The sequence below is a fragment of the Dasypus novemcinctus genome, chromosome 5, assembly GCF_030445035.2.
Source record: "Dasypus novemcinctus isolate mDasNov1 chromosome 5, mDasNov1.1.hap2, whole genome shotgun sequence".
In the NCBI taxonomy this organism is placed as follows: domain Eukaryota; kingdom Metazoa; phylum Chordata; class Mammalia; order Cingulata; family Dasypodidae; genus Dasypus; species Dasypus novemcinctus.
Genome location: NC_080677.1, coordinates 100,323,115 through 100,335,505, shown reverse-complemented (window position 1 = coordinate 100,335,505; position 12,391 = coordinate 100,323,115). Strand labels below are relative to the sequence as shown.

The 12,391-nt window shown below is 37.5% G+C and overlaps 2 protein-coding genes across 14 annotated transcripts in view; both read left to right on the top strand.

The window, feature by feature from the left end:
• CADPS2 (calcium dependent secretion activator 2) overlaps positions 1–12,391 on the top strand; it is a 613,932-nt gene that overhangs the window by 188,780 nt on the left and 412,761 nt on the right. The gene's annotated exons all lie outside the window — the stretch shown is intronic.
• RNF133 (ring finger protein 133) lies at positions 658–2,099 on the top strand. Its single transcript, XM_004455745.2, has one exon. The coding sequence runs from the start codon at positions 896–898 to the stop codon at positions 2,021–2,023; it is 1,128 nt and encodes a 375-aa protein (XP_004455802.1). The 5' UTR covers positions 658–895; the 3' UTR covers positions 2,024–2,099.

The following is a 12,391-nucleotide window of genomic DNA, read 5'->3' as shown; positions in this document are numbered from 1 at the left end:
AATAGTTGGATTAATAACAGATGTCAGGGTCTCCAGAAAGTGGTGCTTCCCTGGATGGTAGTTTTGGGTTTTTCTGTCACCCATTTATCATCAATGTAAGAATGAGAAAGTGAGGTTGCAATAAAGGAATAGGATACCCTACTTTAAGAAACAAAACACACAAAACAAACTTCTGAGCAAGTTTGTATTAAATGAATGTATTGTGTTGAATTAAGTGACAATTAAAAATTAACACTGACTAACTGGTGAGGTTAAAAGTGGTAAACTCAGTGACACCATTTTTACCTCACATTTGGTCATAGTGCTAAGTTTTAGTTTATGATTTGTTTTTTAAAATTTTGTCATTTTGTTGAAAATAATTCATTCCTAGTAAGGAAAAAAAAATGTTTGGCTTCCTTGCATGTCTTCAGGTTTTTAAAAATTATACATTACTTGACTTGTCTATTTAATTTTTAGTTTAGTGTGATATCTGCTGTGTACTTCAGTACTTCAGTACAGTGATTTAATCCATATTAAAACATAGAAATCTGCCATGACAACGTTTGAAACATTCAAGCCAATAAATTTGCAGCATGCTCTAAGCTCTCATCTAATTGGCTGGGTTGTCCTTTATGTCATAATCATGTCAGCCCAACAGTCAGCAGTATCTAGAGATAGAGTAGTGAGACAGGGACTTTTTTTAATCTAAAGTTTTTCTCTTTCTCTCTCTAATAAAACATCTGAAACTCATAATCCTTCTTTAAGAATTTCTTAAAAAAAACATGCTGGAGGACAGTGGAAATTGTTTTCACCCAGAAGAACTTTTTCTCTTTATTATTTTAAATTGATTGTCAACAGATGTGGAAGCCACATCTTTTTGTTGGGTTGGTTCTTAAGTCCCTAGGCAAAGAGAGAGATGAATCTACTCAAGATCAGCACTTCAAGAAATAATGCTGCTTCTTCCTGGCTTGTGAAATTCAGTTTTCTTTGGCTTCTTAGTCAGAACTGTTGCAGAGCTAGTGCTGTTTGGACTGCTTACATGAACATATCATTTCATGTTGGGAATCGCATGTTGTCAGAGTTGGGAGAGACTGGAGTATTTGGAAGAAGCTCCACTTTGAAGAGAGTGGCAGGAGTTTTAGTGCCACCAGAGGGAAAAACACAAAATGCATGTAATCCCAACACCAGTTTCAGCCGATCAAAGGACTCAGGGACATGGCTTGCACTTATTGAGCGGGGAGGTTGTACCTTCACACAGAAAATTAAGGTGGCAGCTGAGAAGGGAGCCAGTGGCGTGATCATCTATAACTTTCCAGGAACTGGAAATCAGGTTTTCCCCATGTCTCATCAGGCATTTGAAGACATCGTTGTAGTGATGATTGGCAACCTAAAAGGCACAGAAATTCTGCACTTAATTCAGAAAGGAATTCACATTACAGCCGTGGTTGAGGTGGGAAGAAAACACATCATCTGGATGAATCACTATTTTGTCTCTTTTGTTATTGTCACAGCTGCTACTTTAACGTATTTCATCTTTTATCATATTCGAAGACTTTGGTTAGCAAGGATTCAGAACAGGAGATGGCAGCGATTAACGACAGATCTCAAGAAAGCATTTGGCCAGCTCCAAGTTCGGGTATTAAAAGAAGGAGATGAAGAAATAAATCCGAATGGCGATAGCTGTGTAGTTTGTTTCGAACCCTATAAGCCTAATGATACAGTTCGTGTTCTGACTTGTAAGCATTTTTTCCACAAGAGTTGCATTGACCCCTGGATTCTGGCCCATGGGACATGCCCCATGTGCAAATGTGACATTCTTAAAGCTTTGGGGATTCAAGTGGATGTTGAAGATGGAGCAGAATCTTTGCAAGTTCTAATGTCAAGTGAATTGCCTGGAAACTTATCACCTAATGAAGAGGGGACAAATAATGAACCTCCTCCTGCAAGAAGGTCAGACAAAGCGACCCACATGGAGGAGCACCCTACTTCTCAGAATGACAACCGGCCTAATTCAGTAGTGGAAGAATTTCATCCTTCACCTTGACAACATGATCTTTGAGGAAGTGGATTAAACCTGTTTGTCAAATCAAGCCCTATTACTAACAAGCAGTTTGTCTGAAGTGTGGTTTTTGTGTCCTTTTTTTTTTTCTACTTTGGTAATTTTCTAGATTCTTGATCAAGCCTCAGAGACAGGAAAAAAGAGGCTTAGCAGGATTTTGTTTAATTTTCAACTTTGCTAAATTAATTTTGGTGAATGTGTGCTATACTTGTGTGTGTATATATATTTTTATGTACACATGCATGTAAAAACCAAGGACAAGGGTTTTTTTTTCCCCCTAAATGTTTTTTATACACACATTGGGCCCTATTTTGGTAAGAGAGTTGTCAATATAGATGCATATTGGTTGTAATATAGAAATCATAAATTATGTTTAAAATACATAAATTATAATTTATGTGAGATGAAGAGTAAAATTTATGCTTTCATATTTATCATTCAATGTATTAATTCCAAAGTCATTTGCTATATTTTTTTTCATTCATGGCATGAAAAATTTGCTGTAGAGATTGTATTGCTCTTATTCTTGATAAACAGTTCTATTAAGCAATTAGTATATCTTATGTGATTTGCAATTTAAAAAGTAAAACACTTGCATTCTTTAAGGGAAGAGCAAATATTTCAATGCTCAATATTGTTTATCATAATTGTTAAATGATTTTTATACACAGAAAGATTTAAATGATTAAGAATTCCTATGATATTTAGTCTCGGTATTTTTACTTCCATATATTCCATCTTACTCCCAAATTTATTTTTTGCCATTAAATAAAAAATTTAAATTATGTTAAATTATTTTAGAGATAAGTAGCAAAATGAAGAAATTGCTATTACGGCAGTTTGGGGTTATATTCATTTCGTTCCTTGTATTCCAAAGTCTAGCACTATATCCAATACTTAATGAAAGAGTGAATGAATGAATGAATGGTAATACCTTTTTCATAACATTTTGTGTGTTGATCTGAAAGTCTAGGCACTTTATCCCAGTCATACAAAATAATGTTGAAAATCTTCATCCTAAAATCACTCAGTCAAAATATGGAATTATAATTTTAACCCAGAATTAATAATTACAGTTTAGTATGAATAATTTTATTGAGAAGTTTCAACTCTCCAGGGCTGACACTGGAATTTGAATTTTGGGGCAACCCTAGAGAGAGACCTAGTGAAGAGGAATTTTGTGAGTTGCTCAGTGCAAAAGACAAGGATTTGGAGATAGGTAAGGGCAGTGGTTGGCTCTAACTGCAACCCTCAGGTAGACTATTTAGAGGAGGAGGAAACTCACCTAAGGCCAGAGACAATCAGGACATGGTAGGAAATAGGCAAATGATCAGGGGAAGTGATGCCCTGCTTGCTATATGCAGGCTTTACACCCTCAATGCTGGAGAGGTTTTGACTTTGTTAATAATCACTTGAAAGAACTACACAGCACCAAGGCTACTGGAAGATTTAGCTACTATTTTGAATTTGCCCTGGGATAGTAACTTACCTGAGGTAAGAGGCAGGACCCTGAGGGACCAGGAAGGATCATCTCTGAAGCCAGAATACAATGCCATTCTCTGCCACTAGGAACTAGCAGCGGGTGGAGCAGTGGCTACAGTGATTTTTCCCTGTTTGCCCAAGGGAATCATTGGAGCCATGGAAACAGATGAACCTGGTATTGCTGGCAGTCCCCAAACCCATGGTTCTTAGTTCATTTCAGCTTTATGCTCTCGTAGTGAATTCATAAATGGCAAATATTCCATGGTAGACCTGGCACTTGAAGAATTTGTTGATTGCTCTTTATACTCAAGGGCCACTATGTGCTCTTTCCTTTTTATCCTCTACACCTTCATTTGATTTCTCCTTTCCTTTCACTCCTTTTCCTTTCTTTTGCTCATCAGTGTCAATTTTAGGCCCAGCTTACCAGTCCTGGATAAGAAATTACTGTTTTAGCTTGCTAAAAGCTGCTGGGAACAATATACAAGTAATGGATTGGTTTTTATAATGTGAATTTATTAGGCTAAAAGCTTACAGTTCTCAGGCTTTGAAAGTGTCCAAATCAAGGCATCATCAGAGATGCTGTCTCACCGAAGATCTGCTGCTGGCGATCCTGGACTCCTGCCATGTGGCAAGACACAATGTGGCTCTACTTTGTTCTGCATTTTCCTCCAACCTTCTTTCTCCCCAGGCCCTGGTGTGGGCGATCAGGCACATGGAAGTGTCTGCTTGTCTCTAGCCCTTTCCTCTGGGCCTCATTGCTTCAGCGTCTTGCTCTCCATGAGCCTTCTTTCTTAGCCTCTCCGGGGTCTCTTCCTGTGCCTCTCTGCTCTGCTGATTCCAGCCTCCAGGCTCTGGGATGTCTCTGCAGCTTTTCTCCTGTGTCTGTGGGTTTTTAGTCTCTTCCATTTATAAAGGATCTAATTAAGAGTACCAGAGCCCACCCTGGGTACTGCAATCTAATCAAGGCCCTTAACAGAAGTGATCTAATCAGTCAAAAGGTGTCTCGTAACTGAATCTAATCAAAAGGTCCCATCTACAGTGGATATACAGGCACAGGAATGGGTTTGCTTTAAGGATTTTCTGGGGTCCATGAAAGACTCAAACTAGCACAATTAACATGGAAATAATTTTATTATAATGTCTCTTGTTAATATGGATATTTAATATTTAACAGAGTATGCATGTATTGATTTGAGAGTTTTCAGTGGGCATTCATTAAGGGGTGGTTAGAATATATGTTTGAGGTGGGGAGGGAAGGGTTGAGTCAGTGAACTTGGGAAATTTTTACCTCTCTGAGTACCTACCATGTGCTAGGCAGTGGACTAAATGCTTTTCATAGCTGTTTCTTATATGTCAGAACAAAACTGAAGTTTTAATCCTTGTCTTTAGAGTGTTGTAAACAGATCAATAAACTGCTTTTACTCTGACTTCAATAACGAGGACCTGGAAGTAGCACTGCTATGTCCAATGTTAGGTAATATTCATTGCAGAGGATTTTTACCTATTCTGTTAGACTACACCATTTTCTCTTTGTACCTAGTAATGCAAATATATTTTACCACAATGATATAGGACTATAATGTGAGTTATTTTGCCCCCTGATACTAGTCTTGTAATGGGTTTCCCATGTATTTCTACTTTGTATTTTTATAATCTCTGGTAATGAAAATTTGACTTTATCTACCCCCTTCTCAGTAGGGGGCTAATGTTCTTATAAAAATTACTCCTTTTTTCATTGTTACTGGGCTAAATTAGGTTTACTATTTATTAGAGTGAATGCTAGTCTAAAGGACTTTACCACCAATTGAGTGATGCACAGGTTAAATTTTCTACATAACTTTTTTTTACAAGACATACTACACTGACAGCAGTGTCGCTGTTACTAGCTATAGAATTATTATAATGCAATTGTCCTGTAGAAAGATGCTGGCCTGGTGCTATTTGCAGTAGTAATAACATTTCAAAGATTTACTGACCCAGGGATCTGACTTTTCTGATGAGATTTAAGCTTTTTGCATTTTGTGGGTTTTCTATTTCTACAAACAGCCTATTTTTTTTTTTTTTTTTTAAGCAGCCCTCAAGAATGATGTGGGGAAAAGGATCAATTTGGGGAAGCCATGAGGTACTCAAAGGAAGGCTTCACATGTCAGTAATATGAAGGAGTCATCTAGAGCTGTGACATCATGCTCCCACTCCTTGGCTATCAGCACCTGTTTTTGTATTTTAATGTGTTCGATTTTTCATTTACTGTTTCCCTTCATGTTTAGTGCTTAGTGATAAAAATGAAGGATTACTGAATATTAAGATTATCAGTGCAAAAATATTTTAAAATACCTACTTTTCTAAAGGCAAGACCTTTTTTTTTTAAATGTGCTTTTTAATTTGGAGGAAGACTGAGTTAACTACACCCTACTAAAGGAGGTTGTTTTACCACAATCTCTCCAGGAAAACCTGTCCCTTTCAAAGCTACCCCACTGCTTATAACACCTCTTTTCACAATTATATAATCATCTTGCCAGACCTCCAAGATACCAAGTTCCTTCTTAGGCTTGCTTTGTTCTCATTCCATGCAGACTTTCCCTTAACACCTGTCTCTGCCCAGACCATTTCTTTTTTTCCAGCTTCAGCTTAGAACCTGTTGTAAGTTATTTTAGTTTCCCTGTACCAAGTGTCACTGAATTCCCTGCTTTCTAGACTTTCTACAATACCATTTTTCTTCTTCAGTTGTTCTTACCATCTGCTTTTGATACCTCCATTCCAGAGAAACCATTTTTCACTCGAGTTGTAAAAGATATTGACTGGTTTTCTGAAAATGTTTATTATCCCATTTCAACCAGACCTTTATTTCTATTTACAAATCCTTAATTAAATCTCTTAACTCCCTTTTATAGTCCCCATGGAGCAATGGTTTTCAACCCTGACTGCATACCAGAATCACCTGAGGAACTTTTGAAAAGTTCCATGCCCATGCTACAGTCAAGATCTCTGGGCATAGAACCCAGTCATGAATATTTTTTTAAGGTTCCAGGTGATTCCAATGTGCACAAGGGGTTAAAAATGCCTACTAAAGGTAGTGGAGCTGTTCCAAAAGATCCTTTACAATATGAATCAAGTTCCCAGTTTCATCTTCTGTTTCCTTCTATTTTGTTTTGTTTTGTTTTGTTTTCTGAGGCACTGGGCTGGGTATTGAACCTGAGACCTCGTAAGTGGGAATCCACCACTCAACAACTGAGATACATCAGTTCCCCTGAGTTGGTTTTTTCGTTTGTTTGTGTGTTGTTTTTGTTTTTTTAGGAGGTAGCAGGGACTGAACCCGGTACCTCCCATGTGGGAAGCAGACACTCAATTGCTTGAGCCACATCAGCTCCCCCAATTTGGTTTTCACTTACTAAAAATATTTAAGTCACAATCATTCTGTTTTTCCCACACCTATTAAATCAGCACATTGCCTTAATTTATCTTTCAGCTGTTACTCTTCTGAGTTGAAGGAAGTGGTGTATCCTCTTTTTCCAGGGTTTTCCATTCTGTTTAACATTCTTAGTACCCTGTAGGGCCTTTATCTGTTAAATCCCAGATATGTGTATTTCTTGATGGGTAATAGTAGCAAATATTTATTGTTCACTTACTGTATTTAAGACATTCGTTTAGAGAACAAGAAATGAACTACAAAAACTTTACATTCCTTTGGGTCAGGGTAATGTATACAAATTCTTCCATACAATTCAAGGTTGAAAGGGTCATATTTCATGAGAGGATTTGATAAAAGCTTCTGGGAGAATGAAGGGATTTTAGCTGGAGAAATGAAAGAAGCCTTAAGAAAGAAAAGGCATTGAAATGGATCACTGGATTAAGAAGGACATTCTGGTGGAGTGAACAGTAATGAACAACTTTTATAAAGATAGTTTGAGTGTTATGTATAATTTTACTAAGAGAACTTAAAAATGAAACAGGTACTCAGTAGGTTGTTGGAATAATCCAAGCCAAATGAGATGAATACAAGGCAGGTCACTTCTAACATGTTCTCTGATGATTTTAGCTGCTGATAGAAATTTTCTTCCTCATTTTCAATAAGTGATTTTGATTACTGTTTTCAAAACTTCTCTATACCCATAATCTTCATCTCCAATTCATCTCCAATTTAGGAACACAGGATAAATACAGAAGCTGTAAGTCTAGGTAGATCAGGAGAAATTGAGGAAGAGTAAGGCACCAAGGATGACCCTTTGGTTTCTGATTTGGGCCACTTGGTGTGATGAAGATGCCATTCCATGAGATAGAAAATAGAGTTAGGAGAAGCAAATCTGAGGTAGAAGACAAATTCAGATTTTGAGTATGCTGAATTTGAGGAATTTACAGAAGTTCTAGGTGATGTCTACTGCACAGCTGATAATACAGGTCTGTACTAGAGTACTAGAGAGATGTTAGAACTGAAAAGATGCCTTCGCAATCACCAGCACTTCTTGTATAATGTCAGAGATTTGACTTGCCTAGAGTAGTGAATAATTAGATGAATGAATGTTGACACTTTGGTATACAGTAAATGCTTGTTGAAGGGATGAATATAACTAATAGTTGATAACATGGGGATGGATAATGCCTCTTGGGAAGAATTATATATAGGATAAGAATAGAAGTTTGGACTGCAGCTCTCGTAGCAACCATTAAATGCCTGATACCCTGTAGATAAGATGGAACCCAGAAAGACAGCTGAGGAAAACCAGGAGAGAAAGGAAAGCTAGAAGACAAGGTGGGAGAAAGTTGCAAAAATTACAACAGTATGAGTTAGGAAAAATCAAGTAGTCTTTATCCTAGATATATGTAAAATATGCTAAAGCATTTAAACCATAACCCTTATGAACTGCCAAATATAATGCATCATAAGCTTGAGTTTCTCTAAATCCCTCTAGTCTGAATCTCTACCTTGATGGAGCACATCATTCTCTGTCTGCAAGGGTTAGGTTCCTGAAAACCCTTATGGTGAGTTGAAAAAGTAAACTGACTTTGGGACTTGAGGTTGATGCAATTCAATCTGTATTATCACCTACTACCTATGTGGTTGTGTTGGATATTAGGAATCTAGTGCTGTGCATTAATAGGTTTGGGATTTCTGGCAGCATTTGTAATCTAATTTGGAGGAAAAATAATGAATTCTTTGTTGGTGAGGATTGGGAATGGGGAATTTCAGGCTTCATGGACCTAACTTCATTTCTGCATCATGAGATGCTTCATGAAGAGGGAAAACTCACGTATAATAGAATGTTGAATAGTGAATTTCTTATCCTTTTCCTAATTTTTTGAGGATTCAATGGTATAACTTTTCAGTAAGACATTACTGAGGACCTTAGGTACTTAGGTAAGGTACTTTAGGGTACTTAGGTAATGGGCATTAGGGCATGTAACTTAATAATCCCAGCTTTGCTTTTTAGTGTTATTGTTTTGCTGGATTAAAAGAAGTTAATGGGGAAGTGGATATGACTCAATGGATAGAGCTTCTGTCTACCATATAGGAGGTCCAGGGTTTGATACCCAGGGCCTCCTGGCCTGTGTGGCAAGCTGGCCCACATGGAGTGCCACCACATGCAAGTTATGATTTACTGTTGTTTAAATGTTTATATTGCTCTTTGGGGGGGGGCTGAATTTGTAGTAACACCATTACAATATTGTATGGCTTTTTTTTCCCCTAAAGAATGCTTAGCAGTCTAAATGAAGCTTGTAATTGTGATGGAGATGGTAGAGGTGGTAGTGATAATAACAGGCCTAGACGCTGGTGTATGCATTTAACAGGTATAAACTCAGTTACTCCTAACAGGAACTATGAAGTAGACATTATTAGTATGCCCATTTAATAGATGAGGAAACAGACCCAGAAAAGCTAAGTAATGTGCCCAAAGTTAAACAAGAAATACATGACAGAGCCTGGATTTGAGCTTAGTGTGGTTCCACAGCCCATAGTCTTCACCCTTCTATACTTAGCTTGATATACTAGGTTTTAAGTTAAGGAGAAGGCATTAAAATTAGTCCAGTTTTAAGGATTTGAAGGATCAGGCACTGGGTGGAAAATCCCAACTAAAGACTGAATGTGCTAGCAAGCAGGAGGTTGACATGATACCTCATGAGATCTCAACGTAGTTAGGAAGGTTAAAGGAGTATGCATGGGTGTAGGTGTGGATAGGATATATCTGAGTGAAAAAGAAAAATACAGCTGTAGAAATGGATGCTTCCATTTAGGAAGTACTGATTCTGGAGTTGGCAGCTTTCTAGTGTAAAAAGGATTATTTAGACAGGTTTTAACACAGGCATCTCTTCCTTCCTTCTGAAGTTTGAAAGGGGCAAAAATAATTTCTATAATTCCTCTAAAAATTGATATCAGTCCTTTTTTAAATGTTCAGGCATAAGAAGTACAATTGCCCATTGAAAAGAACATGTACCTTTACATTAGATGAGTTGCATTTGTGTCCTGTCCTCAGGGCAAACCCTCTTGTGCCCCAGATTTGTGGCCCTCTAAGTATGGTCCTCAGGTCAGTAGCAACAGTTAGAAATGCATATTCTCAGCCCCACTTAAGATCTACTGAGTCAGAAATTCCAGGTAGCCCACCCGGAGATTTGGTGCAACAAGTCCCCCAGCTGATTCAAATGCACACTCAAGTTGTAAGAACCTCACCTGTCGTACAGGGCTGGCTCATTTTCATATTTACTTGTGTACAGCTGGTCCCTAATTGATATATGACTTAAGCATAGGAATGCTGGTTCCTTCCTCTCCCACTGCTGGTTACTTTATCACCATTATTGTTTTAGATTGCTAAACTGCTCAAAGCAGATACCATGAAATGAGTTAGCTTTTAATAATGGGAATTTATTAGCTGACAAGCTTATTTTTTGAGGCTGAGAAAAATGTCCAAATCTAGGCATCATCAGGCAATGCTTTCTTCCCAAAGACTGGGTGCTGGACATCCTTGACTCCTCATTCTCATGGCAAGGCAGAAATGGTGGCATCTGCTGCTCTCTCCCTTCTCTTCCTGGTTTTGTTGCTGTCAGCTTTTTGCTTCTGTGGCTTTTTCTCTCTTTCTCTCTGTACTCATCCCATTTGTAAGAGGATTAAGACCCACCATGGGCCACACCTTAGCTGAGGTGACCTATTTCAAAGGTCCTACTTATAATAGGTTACCATCACAGGAATGGATTAGCTTTAAAAACATGATTTTCAATGAATATGCCACAATGATGAAAGAGGTTGTTGATGTGGGAGGAGTAGAAGTGGGGTGTGGGCTTGTGAGAACCTCTTATGTGTTTTTTAATGTAACATTTTTTGTGATTTATATATCTTAAAAAAAATACAATAAATGCTCAAAAAAAACCCACAAAAACATGATTTTCTGGGGTACCTACAGTTTAAAAACCACCACAACTATTGTGACTGCCAAGGAAGTTGTAAGGAAATTAATAGATTATAGACAATTTGTGAACTAAAAAGGACAGGGGGGGAAAAAAACTAAGAATGAAAAACAGTTCAGGGCAGACTGAAGAAAATAAACTTTTCTTCCACTTTTTCACTAATCATCTGATAAGTTCCTAACATGCTGAAAGAGTAGGCCAAAGATGAAATTTGGAAGGGAATCATGTAGATTCATAGACTTAGATTCCAAGGGAGATTCAGTTTAGCTTCCACAAAAAACACAGCTGAAAATAGCATGTAAGCATGCCATCTGAAAGTAAATGGCTTCTCCTTCTTCATTAAAAGCAGGTTTGTTTCCATTGCTAGATTTAATTTCTGCCTTTTCTTTTCCTGATGGTGTATATAAGGTAAGTTCACTTATTTGTAATACTGATTATCCTGGAAATACAGTGGCAAACCATACAAAACTCCTTACCCTAGTGGAATTTACTTTCTAGTGGAAGAAAAAGAGAAATAAACTAAATAAATATATAATTTGTTAAATAATAAGTGCTATAGAGATAAATAAAACAGCTTAAGGAACTATGGGAAAAAGAGTTAACATTTTCAATAGGCGATGCTTTACCAAGAAACTAAGCAGTTGAGCAAAGATTTAAAGGGCCTGAGCCAGGGCTACTCTAGAACCCATAAGAAAAAGTGGAATGTGTGCAAAGGAAAGCCACCAGAATAGTAAGAGGGTCTGGTCATCTGAGGAATGTCTGGGCAAATGTTTAACCTGGAAGGTAAAAGACAGTGTTAGCTGTCATCAAAAACTTGAAGAATGACCTTAAGAATTTAGATGTTCTTTGTTGCAGGGATTAGAAAGAGGCGAGAGAATGACAACTGAGAGCATTGCTGCTTGGACTCAAAGAACTTTCCAGTAGTTGGCCCTTCTTATAGACCAGTTATCGCCCTAGAGAGCAGAAAGTCTCTGTTCTGTCAAGGATGCCATTTTAATGGTGGTGGTGGTGGTGGTAAGGAGTTCAAGCTTTAAAAGGGTGGTTGGATTTATACCTTTGAGGTCCCTCACAATCCTGAAAATCAGATTCTAGGATTTAAAAATATCATTGTTATTCCATGCACAGTTGCCATCTGGTGGAAAAGTGAATAACTGCAAGGTATAAACTGAAAAAGTTCATTCAACAAATATTGAGAGTCACTTCATGCCAGGAAAATGTAGTGAACAGGTTGTGGGTTCATTTTTATTTAATTTAAATTGATTTACTGTCCAGATTTTTTAATTTTCATTTTCAAGCTTCATTTCTTTGTTGTAGTGTCTTGGTTGATCAAGAGTAACTGATCTGCTATCCTTCAGATTCATAGTTCATAAATCTAGGATTTGAGAGCATGATAGCTTATTCTCTGGTGTCCTGGTAATATTGTGGAAAATAAAATAGTTGGGTTTTTAAAATATCTTTCTCCCATCCTCTGTGTCAACT